General features: G+C 43.4%; 1 protein-coding gene across 13 annotated transcripts in view; it reads right to left on the bottom strand.

Moving 5' to 3' along the window:
- The window catches only part of XRRA1 (X-ray radiation resistance associated 1), a 108,417-nt gene that overhangs the window by 91,272 nt on the left and 847 nt on the right, over positions 1 to 16,298 (bottom strand). For 9 of the 13 annotated variants that reach the window (XM_063641343.1, XM_063641344.1, XM_055282933.2 and 6 more), the window contains exons 2-5: positions 12,887 to 12,954; positions 8,641 to 8,738; positions 4,749 to 4,933; positions 1,678 to 1,749 (exon numbers count right to left, since the gene is read on the bottom strand). In XM_063641343.1, the coding sequence (XP_063497413.1) occupies positions 1,678 to 1,749; positions 4,749 to 4,933; positions 8,641 to 8,734 (351 nt within the window). In that variant the 5' untranslated portion in view covers positions 8,735 to 8,738; positions 12,887 to 12,954. Of the gene's footprint in view, positions 1 to 1,677; positions 1,750 to 4,748; positions 4,934 to 8,640; positions 8,739 to 12,886; positions 12,955 to 16,298 lie in introns of those variants that run through there. The other 4 variants (XM_055282939.2, XM_055282931.2, XM_063641342.1 and 1 more) reach the window with 2 other exon arrangements.

Genomic DNA, 16,298 nt, shown 5'->3' on the forward strand with positions numbered 1-16,298 from the left:
CTGGATCCTAATACTTTTTGGTTATATTACTTGCTAATATCCCCTCCCAGTCTCAGCTTATCTTTTACCTTTGTTTGTGGTAACTTTTGTTAGATAGATATTTTTAATTAAATTTCATAGACATTTTCCTTTATGGTTTAACCACAAAGCTAGCAAGCATCCACTCAACCCGTGGGTCTCAACTAAGCTACCACCCTCTCCAGGGTGTGTTTCCTGTTTAAGGCTGAGTCAGGGGCCTGTCTTCTGAGGTCATATTCAGCACTCTCATGTTTCCCTCATTGACTGCATTAGCTAGTCCTGTCTAACTCCATATCCATCTAAGCCCAGCCTCCTCCCTCCCTACTAGATTATATGCTCCAGAGGGCAGGCAGTGTCTGAGCCACCTCTGTACCCTCCAGCAAATAGCACAGAGACACGCCAGGCCTCGGTAATGTTTGGTGAGCACGTGAGTGAATAAGTAAAAGAAGAACAGACGGTATCCAATGAGGGGACTGAGCTTTGGCCAGCCATGTTGTACACCTCAAAAGCTGAATTGATAGAGACCTCTGAAGTCTTCTTCTACGACTTTGTCCCACCATTATATGTGAACTATATATTATAATATCTGGGACCATGTGCTGGCCTAGAATGGAGGGCCTCTCAGCCACAAGATGAATATATTTCTATGGTTAACCTGTCCCTAAGTAACTCAATTCTGAAAACATGAGTGCTAAATGAAGTGAAGCAGAATTCTGTTAAAGGAGCACTCTGCTTTACCACAAACTTGGCCATCCTGTGGGTTAGAGCCTCTACTCCATGGTTTATACAAGTAATCTCTCTTGGTATGCCATGAAAGCTGACATACCAAAGATGTATGTTATAATATCCTGTATATACACTGGCTAATGATGGGTCACAAATATGGCTCCAAGCTGCCTATAAGCCAATACAAAGAAACATGATTCATTGCATGAGTCACAGCACCTGTAAGTTAGGAACGAACCAGCTTCTTGGGAAAACCATTACAATTCCTGGCATTGAAACTTAAGAAATATCTCTTGTAGGTTCTTGTGATGGGAACTCAGTGTCACACAATGAATTATGTACCCACAAAATTACATGGCAAATTCAAAACCAGTTTCATAAGGCAATTTTCTTTTTTCTTTTTTTTTTTTGTAACAGAGTCACGCTGTAACCCAGGATGGAGTGCACTGGCACGATCTTGGCTCACTGCAACCTCTGCCTCCGGGGTTCAAGCAATTCTCTGCCTCAGCCTCCCGAGTAGCTGGGATTACAGGTGTCCGCCACCATGCCCGGCTAATTTTTTGTATTTTTAGTAGAGATGGAGTTTCACCATCTTGGCCAGGCTGGTCTTGATCTCCTGACCTTGTGATCCACCTGCCTCGGCCTCCCAAAGTGCTGGGATTACAGACCTGAGCCACCACGCCTGGCCCATAAGGCAATTTTCTTTAATTCATATCAAATGGGACAAGGGCAATATAAAATTTGTAGCAAAAGTTTGTGTCTAAATATTGTTTCAACCCAATAAATCCTTGTCTGACCCTCCTCTCCCTCCTTCTTCGTGACCAGATTTCCAGTCCCTAGGGACTCTGGAGGTGCAAGAGACAAATCACAACAGCCAGGTGCGCCACCTCAAGTCTGGCTCACCCCAATCACATCTTTGCTGGCTGACCTCACCTTGGAGAACTTCAGGCCACTCACATTAATGGTGCACAGATCTGATGGCTTCCTCACACAGTGGTGCTTCAGCTGGAACATAATACAAAGAGTTGGCTCTTAAGGCTCCTACAAAGTTTAATTAATCCATTATCATTCAGCCTTCGCTTGTTAGGCAATCTTATATACTTGTCATAATTTGTTTGCTTGTTCATTCATTCATTTATTCATTATTCATCCATTCATTCACCAAATATTTACCAAACACTAAATTGGGCCATATGCACTGCTGAATACATTAACAAACTTTCTTCTAATCCCAACTAAGCCCTTTGACATAAGTAAGATTATCTCCCCTTTTTAATGAGAAAAACAAGGTTAAGAGAGGTAATGTGCCTTGCCAAAGGTCCCACAGTTAGTGACAGATATTACTAATCTAAATCTGTAATCACCAGACTCTATGCACTTTTGACTACCATATGTCACCTGACATAATTTAAAAGTTAGAGGTAAATTTTAGATTTGGAGCTTCCATTTATGTTTAATCAAACCTCATTCTTTTTTGGTTAATCATTTATTTATGGTACCCACCATGTTTAGGCACTGAAAGGCATTGGGAAGACAATGAAGAAAAAGCAGAGACATTCCATAACCTCATAGAGCTTACAGTGTCATGGGAAGCCAAGTAGCAAGTACGTATTTATAAATGTGATAAATATTTTAAAGGAGAAATTTAAGATGCTATGAGAGATATAACAGGAGGTCCTAACCTCAGTCTGAATAGGAAATACTTACTTGAGGAAGTAATATTTCAGAGACCTAAGAGCTAAATAGGTCTCATGAAAGTGGGTAGTAGGGATTATGAAGTCTACCAAGGCAGGAAAAAGCAAGGTGCTTCTGGGAGGATGAAAAACAAGATAAGGTTAGTGAGATGGCCATTAGATCATATGAGTCTACGCTGGCTCTATAAAGGAGCGTGGATTTTATCCTACGACAAATAGAAAGCAGATTTTTAGCAGGGGGCTGATAGTAATTTTATAAAAATTGTAATGTCGGATACACATAGACATTATCAGACAGAGTACATCACATAGATGAGAAGACAGGAAAGGAAGGGGAAAGACGAATGTACCAGATTGGTTAATTACTTTCCTAATAACCACTACTCCTTGTTAAAGAACACCAATGTTATTCACATTTCTCCAAATGGAATGTTCTTAAGTCACAGCTCCAAGCAATAAGTCATGATCTGTGTAAACCAATCATGGACGTCTCATTCCCCTAACTCATGACTGTTCGGGCATGTGATATAGGTCTGGATAATGAGATACTGGCTGTTTGGAGATGAGGAAGGGAACCGGTTTTGGAAAGCATTTTCTTACTTCTAAAAAGACATTAGACAGTAACAATCCCTTCTCTACCTCAGGATGTTATCTTCTGCATGTGATGACCAGAATTGCTGCAGCCATCTCAGGATCATGAAGGCAATCAGCCCAAGAGGACAAGGTAACATGTAAAGTGGCACAGCACAAAGACAGAAGGAACACAGGCCTTGCAAGACGTCATTAAGTCTGTAAATTAATCTACCCTAAACAATGCCTCTGGCTTATTTTTATGTGAAATAAAAGCATCCTAATTAGTTCACAACATACGGAAAGTTTCTGAATTAGTCCAGTAAGAGATGATGGTGGCCCAGATGATGGTCATGGCAGTCAAGATGAGGAGACAGATTTGACAACTATCTTGTAAAAGTGCCAGGACTTGGTAAAAGTTGGGGTGGGGACAGTGTGGGACAGGCAAATGTCAAGGATAACCTCAGGTACTGGCTTGGCGACTGGGTAGATGGTAGTGCCAACAGAGAGAGTAAAGTAGATACTGGAAAAAGAGGTCTGTTTTGGGATTTGGAGTAGCAGCATTGGTGCTGTAATTCAACTGTCAATGAAACATTCAAGTGGAACTATCCAATAGGCAGAGTGGATACCCCATGAGTCTGAAAAACATCCTTGTTGCTCCTGTCTCCCACAGTGGCAAGACGGGTAACAAGCCGTATTTATTGAATGTGGGAATGTATAAGTATTTGGAAACAAGGGAAGAAAAAAAGGCCACTATGGGAAGTGTTTCTGCCCCTCCTCAGTATAATTATTTCAGTCCTCCTCATTCCCAATGAGAAGGGGACCTAATAATGAAACTGATTCCACAGGACTGCAAAAAGCTTATACTACCCACTTGAAGTGAGATGAAACCAACAAAGTTCTCTTTCAACATCTGATCTAAGCAGACACCCATCTCTTGGGAACCACAGCAGAATCTGGAAACCAAGTAGGCAGCCAGGGAGTTCTTAGGGAGCTATGAGAACTGGACTACACATTAATATTGATTTACAAAATGCATCCTTCTTAGCAAAGCCATTGAGGCATTGCATAGAGCAGACATGAAACTACCTGGCTGGTCTCCATCACAGCCACCCCAGTCCTCTTTGTAAAGCCTGCCTCCAGCACTAAGTAATATCTGGTCAGCTCCCCTAGCTTTCAGCCAGACACTAAAGTCAAAGGACAAAGGCTGTGGGAGAGCAGGACCTCCCCAGTCCCACTCAAATCTGTAGAGATTGCCCCAAAGAGCAGAGCAGGAATCTCTCAACCCTACTAGGTGCTGGAATGCAATTTTCAATTGACTGTTTCCCCTGACCTGCTCCTTTGCCTCTCCAACTCAATAAGAGTTTTTACCTCATATAATGTAAAAGTACAGGCTTTGGAGTCAGTACACCAGAGTTCTAATCCTGGATCAGCCATTTACTAGCTGTGGAACCTCAGCCAAGGCAAATTACTTCTTGGAGCCTCAGTTTTCCCATCTGCCCAATGACAACAACACAAAAGGGACGACAATACCTATCTCACTAGGTAGATGTCAAGAAAGCTTTACATGTCAAGAAACTTTTGGGTCCCTTCATTATCCTGGCTGTACTCAATTTGCCAATATCACTCTAATAGTCGGAGTAGATTGGGGATAGTTGTGCCAGAGCAGGGCAAATCCTTCCCCACTTCCTCCCCACCCTAGCTGATGTGCCGGCCACTCCAGGATGCATTTACTCTCACCAGAAAAGCCTGGTCCAGGATACGTCCAGGAAGGTCCACCTGATTTTCCCGCCGAGACCCTTTCTTCCCCTTGAACTCAAAAGAAGTCACCTTCAGGCTTTCCCGACGTTCAGCTTGTGCTCCAACCAAACCCTTGGGCTTCTTCTTGAGGTTACCTTTCTGAACCACTAACCAGTGTCCTTGGCCTGTTGAGAAAATTAGAGCAGTGAAAAGGGGAAAACTCCAAAGCTACAACAAGTGCAGTTATAGACTTTGTCTATCATACTAAAACCAAAAGTAGCTCCTGATTATCTAACATGCACCAGATACAACACTGTAGCTGGGGGTAGGGGAGATGTCTACCTATATATGTCATTTAATTGGCCTCCAAACCCAGTGAAAAACATGTCACTGTCATTATTTTATAGATGAAAAGGCTGTGACAAAAGGAGGTGGAATGACTTGCCGAATTCCTTCCTTCACATTTTTATCTCCAAATTCTATTATTCCTTCAAAAACTAAGATCAAGTATTTCCTGTTCTGTGAAGTCTTCCCTTTTGCCCCTCAGTAGAGCTGATCACTCTTTCTCATGCATGCCAGTTACTCTCTTATTGGTCATCTCTTGAGTAAGGCCCAATGTGTGACTTCAACTCAATAGGTTCCGTCTTCCCAGACCTCTATCAGTATACAGAAAAGATGGTGTTAAAAACTCAGAATAAGAAAATGTAGGACAGTTGGCATTAAAAAAAAAAAAAAAACCTAATAATACAAGTCTACTGCAGAAAGAATTTTAAAATGTGTATAAGCAAAAAGAATGAGGTTTACTAGTAAGCCCACCAAACAAAAATCATAACATATTTTGGAATCTGTTCTTTCTCGCACCACCAGTTTCTTTGCTGCGTGGTATTCATTGCAATCTGTAATTATTTTATTTGTTCACTTAGTCATTGTCTGTCTCCCTCTCTAGAGTGGAAGCTCTGTAAGAGCAGGGACTTTATCTGACTCATTCATCTCAGTATTCCCAAGGCCTGCACAGAGCTCACTGCATTGTGACTGTTGCTGAACAAATGACTGAATGAACTCTGTCCTATAGCCCCTGCCCACACAGTCATCCATTCCTATCTTTTCTGAGCATCTACTTTATGCTGGGAACTGGGAGTATGAGAATGAATAAAAAGGAAGCCCTAACTCAAAGGAGTCATAATAATATAACATCTTATATTATATACAATAGTATAATAATAATATAAGGGGTGCTGTGGGAACCAGCTTTGTGCCTCTAACCACTGGCTGTCTTCTGGAAAAGCCCACTATCCCTGCCTCAGGAGCTTGCCCTGGCTCACAGACCACTGCTGACAATCCTGCTTCTTGGATGCAGTTCCTGCCCTGTGTCTCATATGAGCCATTTCCCATTTCCATTATGGGCCTGATACTTCAGTTACCCCATTTCCCAGGGCTGCCCCCATCTGGGGCATGAACTTTGCTTCCACTTTATCCTATCTTCATATCCCTGACTCCTGGGGACCTCAGTCTGAGTTGGTGCCAAAACCCCCAAAAAGGCCAGAAAGGAAGGTTCAGAGTGTGTCAGGAGATCAACAGGAAAGAGAAGAGACTATGCAAATATCCTGTTTCTCATCATACTTTTACCCACTTATTGTAGTATCCGTGATGGTTAATTTTATGCATCAACTTTGCTAAAGCTATAATATGCAGTTATTCAATCAAACACTAATCTAGGTGTTGCTGTGATGGTATTTTGTAGATGTAATTAGTATTTACAATAAGTTAATGTTAAGTAAAAGAGATTATCCTTGATAATGTGGGTGCCCTCACCCAGTGAATTGAAAGACATTAAGAGCAAAACAGGTTTCCTAGAGGAAGAGGAAATTTTGCTTTAACACTACAGCTTCAGCTCCTCCCCAGGGGTTTCCAGCTTGCCAGCCTGCCCTACAAATTTTGGACTTGCCATCCCCCACAATCACATAAAGTCAGTTCCTTGAAAAAAAAAAAAAAAAAATCTGTCTACCCACCTACCTACCTATCTCCTACTAGTCCTGTTTATCTACTACCAGTTCTGTTTCTCTGAAGAACTCTAATGCAACATCCTATAATGGTTCTTACCTACAAAAATTATTACTCTAGTGTCTGAATACTGACTTTCTATTTCCCTCATTCCTTCTACATTTTCTAGTTGGAATTCTACTATAAGAAAGAGCTGGCCAGGAGTGGTGGCTCAGGCCTGTAATCCTAGCACTTTGGGCGGCCGAGGCGGGTGGACCGCTTGAGGTCAGGAGTTCGAGACCAGCCTGGCCATCATGGTGAAACCCCATCTCTATAAAAAATACAAAAATTAGCTGGGCATGGTGGCAAGTGCCTGTAATCCCAACTACTCAGGAGGCTGGGGCAGAAGAATCGCTTGAACCTGGGAGGCGAAGGTTGCAGTGAGCCGAGATTGTACTGCTGCACTCCAGTCTGGGCAACAGAGACAGACTCCATCTCAAAGAAAGAAAAGAAAGAGCTATTTCGTTTCCCTCACATATTTACATATTCAAATACTTATATTAGTAGGCTCATTTATTATTCCATGGTGTACAACCCAATTCTGCCATTATTTATTTCATTGCTCAAACTGTCCCAGCTTTGGTGACTGGGAGCACCTTCAAGTCGGCTGCGTCCTTTCAACATGCCCCCATTATTTTCCTGAGCACTTCTTTACTTCTGGCACCACAAGATACTCCAACTCAAATTGTATTTTTTCTGCCCTAGTCCTGCAAACAACTATTTCTCCAAGAAGCCCATGCTCTTTTCATTGGAGAATGGTATTTAGAAACCAAGATGTAGATACTAGGTATGCTTTTTGCTGCTGAGGTGTCATTGCTGTCAGTGGACTGGTAAATATTCATATGTACACTAAAACATATAGATATATACAACTATATTTATTTCTGTAGCTATCCATCTATGTGTGTCTGTGTGTGAGAGGGAGAGACATAAAGAGAGAGAGAGAGAGAGAGCGAGAGTAAGAGAGAGACAAAGAGAGAAACTATGAGCTCACACTGATAGCTCCATTTGAAGGTGTCTGATAGGTAGGTGGCCAGGGAAAGTCTCTGTGTGAAAAACAAAATCACTCTAGAGAAGCAGGGAGGACAGGCAGGAAGAGAAGGTTCTTCCAATATTCCATATACAGAGTGACCAACAAGTTACAACATCTGGAGTAAACAAGGTTTACTTCTCCTTTGCCCTACGCTTTCAAAGCAACAAATCCAATCCAGAGAACCCATACTTAGTGTTCCACCTATAGAGCTCTTATTATGACAATTCCCTGCTCCAGGGAAGTTTTTAACTAGATAAATATTTGAAAATCTACCTGGCAGAGTCGAATTTAAGCCATTTTATTTAGGAGTTTGGCAGACCATGATCACTCATCAAATAAGAAACACAGATAGGAAGACAGCTCACGAGAGGATGGGCCCTGAGGACTAGGGTAGTCAGACATGCTTTACTGGAAGAAGTAGAAGAAGAGCTGGGATTTGTGGAATGGGAAGAGTTTGGCTAACAAGAATGAGGGATGGAACATTCAGGGCAAATAAAAAAGCTATGTGAAAAGCGAGTACCATGGAATAGACCATAAATAAAGAAATGGGTTATCACAGAGGATAAGAGCAGGTTAAACTCAGAATGACACAGAATGCCAGTTAAAGGAGTTAGCAATGAGAAGTCACTGAACAGAAGGGGCACTGTGGTTAAATGTGCACTTTAGAAGTCCCATGGAGGCTACTAGGACTGGAGGGGGAAGGATTGGGTAGAGCAGGGAACAGTAGTGAGGGGGTTGGAGAAGAACAAGTAGATGTGAGATGGTCTAAAGCAGGAGCTAGGTATGAGGAAAAGGTATCAATTTGAGAAGTCACCTGACCTTCCTCCGGCATGCGAAGCAGATTTCTGGCTGGAAAGCAGTTGTTCAGGTAAGGCTTCCCATCATCCAGCTTGTAGATTCCTGAGGAGGCCATTTCCCTGAGAGCCAAGCAAGGAAAGTGAGGAAGCAGAAGAGTGAAAAGGCACAGCAGAGCACTCTTACTCTGGTGCAGCTCATGAGCCCACCAAGACCACCACACCCGCACACACCCTGCCTCTGACACCCTGGAGGTCCCACTGCCCTTGCTTCAGAAATGGACTGGCTTGTTTATATGAAGAGGGAAACAAGACCCTGGGTTTTTCAGTTCAAATCAATCCTAACCCAATGGAACCCTAGAAAGAACATGATCCTCCAGCTCAGACTTGGTTTGAATCCTGGCTGTCTTTCCTTGCCCTGTGACTGGGCAAGTTAATCTACTCCTCTGACCTTCAGTTTCCTCATCTGCAAAATGGGGGTTATAATACCTACCTTAAAAGACAAATAAGAGGATCAAGTGAGAAAGACAGTGCCTAATACATATTAAGTCTGTGCTAGATGTTTTCTTTGTTTTAACAGAGTTCAGAGAAGAAGGGGCTCACATTTTAGAGAAAATAGTGTACAAATAACGAGACTTGAACTGGATAAATAGTATTTGAGGGATTGAGTTTTCTGATAGAAGGATAAACATTCCAAACAGCAAGGGTCACAGGAGGGCAGTTGCGCACAGTAAAGAAACAATGTGACCCAAGAAGGAGAGGGATGTATGTTTGGTAGTCTTGAACAATAAAGCTGGACAGGAAAGATGGTGCCTGCTCCTGAAGGGCTTGAGGTACCAGGCTAGGAGCTCTGGCTTCATCTTGCAGGTGACTGAGAGCCATGGATAATTTCTGAGCTGGACAGAGCCATAATCCAAGCTGTACTTTACAAACAGAGATCTGACAAAAATAGCAGTAGGTGAAAGTGGCACCCAGTGGCAACTGGGATTGCAGTTAGGGGAGTATTGCAGCAACCCAGGGATAGCTGATGAGAGTTCATGTTAATAAACTAAAGAATTAAAAAAAGAAGGATGGACAGAAAAAAGGAATGAGAAAGGGAGGGACAGAAGAGAAAAAGAGGAGCAAGACCAATTAGAAGTATGAGCATTTCATGTGTGGACACAGCCTAGGCAACACAGTGAGACCCTTTCTCTACAAAAAGTTTAAAAAATTAGCCAGCATGGTGCCTGTGGTCCCAGCTACTCGGGAGGCTGAAGTGGGAGGATCACTTAAGCCCAGGATGTCCAGGCTGCAGTGAGCCGTGATCATGCCTGGGTGACAATGAGACCCCATATTTAAAAAAAAAAATGTGTGGACAAAGGAGGAGAAGTCCCTGAAGGATTTAGAAAAGAAAATAATTTTAGAGAAGTAGGAGAACCAGGGGGTGGACAGTGGGAGCTGCCAGGTAAGCCAAAGGAAGAGAAAACTTTATGAAAGAGGCAGGGAAGTCAGGCAAGGTGGGGACTGAAAATAGGCCATGAGCAAGTAGGAGGTCAGTTTCAGAAGAACGGTGGAGTTAAAGTCAGACTTTATGTATGAAAGAGTGAATGGAAGGCGAGGGAATACAAAAAGTGAATATAAGCAAGTTTTTCAAGAAGCTTGATTGTGAAAGGGAGAAAAGCAAGACAGCAGTGAGATGGAAGGTAAAATTGGGAGACAGGTGAATATCAGGGACAGCACTGGGGGAAGGTGAGCAAGGTGCCTGAGGAACACGTAGGGGGACATGTGCTCTCTCTCAGAGTTGTGCAAATGCAGTGTTAGCACTTGGCCTCCACCCTAGTCCCAGCCCTGGCAGACAGAGTCACTACTGAGAATAAATTCTGGAAGCTCACTGCATGGGTTCAGATCCTAGCTATGCCATTTACTAGCTGTGTGGCCTTGAGCAAGTTACTTGTCTATGCCTTGGCTTTTTCCTCTGTGAAATGTAGACAGTAAGTGCACCTACTTCATAGGGCTGTTTTGATGATTACAGGAGAAAATGCCTTAGTATCTGCCACATGGCTAACTCATGCTGCTCATTTTCCATTACTATGCTATTAACAGGATGAGAAAAGCTTCACTACATCTACAGACTGAGAGGAAGGAGGCAGTAGGGGAGGAAAGGCTAACAATGCAGGAGAGAGATGGGCAGACCCGCAGAGCCATCCCTGAGAAGGCAGGAAGAAGGGCACCCAGCATCCAGGGGAGGGGTTCCCTCACTGAGGATGAGGGAGGGCAGGCTCCCTCAGGGACAGTTGTGATGGGAGAGAGACTTCAAATATCCCAAGTGTTCCATTTCCCTAACACCTAGAGAATAAAAAGAACACAAAAGAAACAACCTTCCATTCTCCATCTGCTATAGGGTGGCTTCAAGACTCTTCAATACCAATTTACAGTGAGTCAGAAATTCTTTAGGGGTGTGTGTGTGTGTGTGTGTGTGTGTGTGTGCCCATGCATGCACACACATGCAAAAAAGTTGGAAAAAGAATATAGTTCTGACTCTAGGGTATGACTCAGTCTTTTCTTCAAATTATTATTCTCTTCAGAGAGACAGGCATAAAAACGATTCCTCAAAGGAATGGATAGCCCTAATCACAACTGCACTTATCATTTGTCATTCACAGATTGTTCACCACAGTCTGATGTCAAACCTTGGAAAAACCTACATTTTACCAAGGGCTTGCAAACACAAATGGTTACAGAAGTTGGGCAGGCTATGTGAGTGAGTAAAGAAAGCTGGAGGCGAGGGGAAGAGAGTAGGAGGGGTGTGTGTGTGTGTGCGTGTGTGTGTGTGTGTGTGTGTCAGAGAGAGAGTGCACATGCTCACAGAGGCAGCAACTAGTCAGCTCTTACCAATTGCTGCCATACAGAAACCTAAGTCACTGTTGCCAGATCTTCACATTTTTTCAAGGAAAGTCTGCCTTATACATGAAATCTCCTATTTGAGGGTCGGCAACTAATTTGCCATTTTAGAACAATGTGCAGGCCAAACCAAACACCTGAGAACCAGATTCAACTCCAGGCTACATTTGTTTTTTCTGATTCATCTTTTTTTTTCTCTTTTGAGACAGCGTCTTACTTTGTCACCTAGGCTACAGTACAGTGGCACAATTACGGCTCATTGTAGCCTCAACCTCCTGGGCTCAAACAATTATCCTACCTCAGCCTCCTGAGTAGCTGGGACTATAGGCACATGCCACCATGCCTGGCTAATTTTCGTATTTTTTGCAGGGACAGGGTTTCGCCATATTGCCCAGACTGGTCTCAAACTCCTGGGCTCAAGCCATCCACCCACCTTGGCCTCCTACTGGAAGGCCAGTGGAAATAACTGCTGCTTTTGCTAAGCTGTGAAGTCTTTCATCAGTATTTCTTTCGAGGCCCGACCTCATAAGATTACTGACGATCATGAGGGGGTACCTTCAATGGACTATGAATTTCCAAGTCTGGAAACACATCTAATTCACTGTCTCTCTTCCACCCTTGGGACTTAGCTCATAGGAAGCACACAATAGACGTGTGAGCCAAGTGAAGGATATGATGGCACTCCTAGGACCAAGATATATATGTATCTGCTACACATGCACACACACACACACACACACACATATCCTCAATTAGACTCTAAAACCTTCCTAAGAAAGGGCAATATCAATGGTAGTCATCAATTTATTCCTAACAAAGCATCTAACATAACAGATGTTATGACATAACAGATTCCATAAATATTTGTGGAATAAATGAATGAATGTTGGTACCTCCTTTGGTCCAACACAGGGCACTATGAGTTTCCTGATCCCTGATCTTCCCTGTAAAGGGATGGAGGCTCTTCTTATATATTCCTACAACACTCCATACTTCGCCTAGTACTTATGACTTTATTGTAATTGTTTGCTCCCCTCATCAACTTCTCACCTGTTGTGGGGCCTATAATTACCTTATTCACCTGTGTAATCCCAGCATGTAGCATAGAGCCTACAACTCACTAAAAATATGTTGGGAAGATTAATGGATAGATGGATGGATGGGGACAAATTTATATTCAGTCAATACGTCTTTCAGGAACTCTCTCTCATGACCAATCACACACATCTGCTAGAGGTAAATGAAAGAATGAATGAGTAAATTGCTGGCTGGAAAATGTTAGATGTGATGTAATTTGCTGGCTGGAAAATGTTAAATATGATGGCTGTTGGAGAAGCCTTCAGTAACTTACAGAATATGGTGACCTGGCTTCAGGTCTCCAGAGTACTTACTTGATCTTTGACTTTGGGAATGGCCCCTTAACTTCCTTTTTTTGTTGTTTCTCCACTTGTTTCTTTGCCTGTAAGATAAATATTATATTCCTTCTTAGCCTGCTATTCAGAGTTCTTGAACTTTCTCATTAATTATATTCTACTGTGAGCCTTCCACTCCAAAATTTGTCTTGCCTTTAGTCCTTGCCCATAGGACTAAAGATCCAAGAAATAGATAGATATAGATACAGAGATGGAGACAAAGACAAGACAGATGAGAAGGTGGTATAGGAGAATATAATTATGATAGTGGGGTATGGCTGGAGTGCTTAAATCAGACACACGAAGCACAAACCTGAAAGGAAGGGATCGTTTACATGATTATTCACACAAAATAAATTTCTGCCAGACAAAAATAGCAAAGTCAAAGTTGAAAGATAAGACACAGTCTGGGAAAAGATATCTGCCATGCATGTAATACAAAAGATGACTCACACTGAAGCTTGTGGGAGGCAAGCAGACCTGGATATTATCGCAGAAATTCCAGTTCCCTATTAGGAATATTAGGTGAGAAGGTGTGGATCTACAACTAATGGGCCAAGAAGGGCACATAACCCCTAGGTTACATTATCTAAGACAAATAAGAACTTTATATGGTAGAAAAAAAAGTCAAAGTTCCAGACTTGGAGGCTGACTTCCTGGTTAGCTTTAGTTACCTTTGGTCTCTATCTCAAACTTGATGCAGCTAATGTCAATCTGACTGCTTCCTCCAAAACAAACATTCTCTCTCTCTCTCTCTCTCACACACACACACAAAGTAATGCATATTTTTGCTTGTTCCATTCCTTTGGCCTATCACATTTCTGCCCCTCTTCCTTGCCCGGCTACATACAGATTAGCTTTCTTGTATCTCCCTCTCCTTAGGTTGGGCCTCCTCAAGCCCACTTTTTTTATTTATTTTTTCTTTTTTTCTTGAGACAAGGTCTCACTCTGTTACCCAGGCTGGAGTGCAGTGGCATGATCTCAGCTCACTGCAACCTCCACCTCCCAGACTCAAGCAATCCTCCCACCTTAGCCTCCCAAGTAGCTGGACCACAGACGTGTGCTACTATGCCCAGCTAAATTTCTATATTTTTTATAGAGATGGGTTTTCACCATGATGCCCAGGCTGCCTCAAACTCCCAACTCAGCCTCTCAAAGTGTTGGGATTACAGGCATGAACCCCCTTGCTCAGCCATCAAGCCCACTTCTTAATGGAGGCACTAACATGGTTAGGCTTTGTGTCCCCACCCAAATCTCATCTTGAATTGTAATCCCCATAATCCCCATGTGTTGAGGGAGAGACCTGGTAGGAAGTGATTGGATCAAGGAGGTGGTCCCCCATGCTATCCTCATGATAGTGAGTGAGCTCTCACGAGACCTGATGGTTTCATAACTGTCTGACAGTTCCTCCTTCACACTCTTGCCCTCTCTTGCCTGCTGCCATGTAAGACTTGCCTCTTCCCTTTCTGCCATGATTGTAAATTTCCTGAGGCCTCCCCAGCCAAGCAGAGTCAATTAAACCTCTTTCCTTTATAAATTACCCTGTCTTGAGCAGTTCTTTACAGCAGTGTGAAAATGGACTAATACAGGCACTATACCACACTGTATTATAATGCCTGCTTCCTTGTTTGTTCCCCACCTCACTACAGGCTGTGAGTATCTACAAGGTCAGGTCAGGCCTGGGTCCTACTTATCTTTTTTTTTTTTTTTTTTTTTTTTGAGACGGAGTCTTGCTTTGTCGCCCAGGCTGGAGTGCAGTGTCGCCATCTCAGCTCACTGCAAGCTCTGCCTCCCGGATTCACGCCATTCTCCTGCCTCAGCCTCCCGAGTAGCTGGGACTACAGGTGCCCACCACCACGCCTGGATAATTTTTTTGTATTTTTAGTAGAGAAGGGGTTTCACGGTATCAGCCAGGATGGTCTCAATCTCCTGACCTCATGATCCGCCTGCCTCGGCTTCCCAAAATGCTGGGATTACAGGCGTGAGCCACCGTGCCCGGCCCCTACTTATCTCTTTATCCTGCATCTCACACAGGACCTGGCCTACTGAAGGAAGAGTCTCAGTGAGTGTTAATTGAACCCAACCCATGAACAAAATGCCACAGGAGCACTTCATGCAGTGGGTGAAGAAAGAAGAAGCAAGTATCAGAGATAGTTTCACAGGGTAGGTGACATTAGAGCTGGATCTTGAAAGATGAGAAGTTGGCCTGGTGTGGTGGTTCATGCCTGTAATCCCAGCACTTTGGGAGGCCGAAGCAGATGGATCACTTGAGGTCATAAGTTCAAGACTAGGCTGTCCGATATGGTGAAATCCTGTCTCTACTAAAAATATAAAAATTAGCCAGGCGTGGTGGCATGTGCCTGTAGTCCCAGCTACAAAGACTACAGCTTGGGAGGCTGAGGCACAAGAACTGCTTGAACCCAGGAGGCAGAGGTTGCAGTGAGCCAAGATCCCACCACTGAACTGCAGCCTGGGCGACAGAGTGAGACTCTGTCTCAAAAAATAAAAAATAAAATAAAAAGTGACTAGGGCGGCCGGGCGCGGTGGCTCACGCTTGTAATCCCAGCACTTTGGGAGGCCAAGGCGGGTGGATCACGAGGTCAGGAGATCGAGACCACGGTGAAACCCCGTCTCTACTAAAAATACAAAAAAAAAAAAAAATTAGCCAGGCGTGGTGGTGGGCGCCTGTGGTCCCAGCTACCGGAGAGGCTGAGGCAGGAGAATGGCGTGAACCTGGGAGGCGGAGCTTGCAGTGAGCCGAGATTGCGCCACTGCACTCCAGCCTGGGTGGCAGAGTGAGACTCCATCTCAAAAAAAAAAAAAAAAAAAGTGACTAGGGCAATGCTGTATCATCTCACTTTCTTTTAAATAAAAGAAAAATGAGAAGTTGTAAAAGATAAACTGCAACAACAAGCTACAGGGGCATCTGACTAGAGTGTCCTCTGATTGCTTCACAGAGGTAATGAAATATCATCTGATGTTATTGTTATTTAGTGATAATTATTTTCTTTTCTTTCTGATCTCAGCTCACTGCAACCTCTGCCTCCCGGGTTCAAGCAATTCTCCTGCCTCAGCCTCCCAAGTAGCTGGGATTACAGGCGCCCGCTACCACGACCGGCTCATTTTTGTATTTTTAGTAGAGACGGGGTTTCACCATGTTGGCCAGGCTGGTCATTAACTCCTGACCTCAGGTGATCCGCCCGCCTCGGCGGGGATTACAAGCATGAGCCCCCACGCCCGGCCGAGATAATTATTTTCACATGAATTTTGGCTTCCCCAAGACAAGTTTTTGTCTGTTTAATTCAGGGATATATCCCTGGTGACTAGAATAGGGCCTGTTACATAGTAAGAAACTCAATAATATTTGTTTAATTATTTAGACGCTTATGGG

Source organism: Symphalangus syndactylus, chromosome 6 (assembly GCF_028878055.3).
Source record: "Symphalangus syndactylus isolate Jambi chromosome 6, NHGRI_mSymSyn1-v2.1_pri, whole genome shotgun sequence".
Classification (NCBI taxonomy): domain Eukaryota; kingdom Metazoa; phylum Chordata; class Mammalia; order Primates; family Hylobatidae; genus Symphalangus; species Symphalangus syndactylus.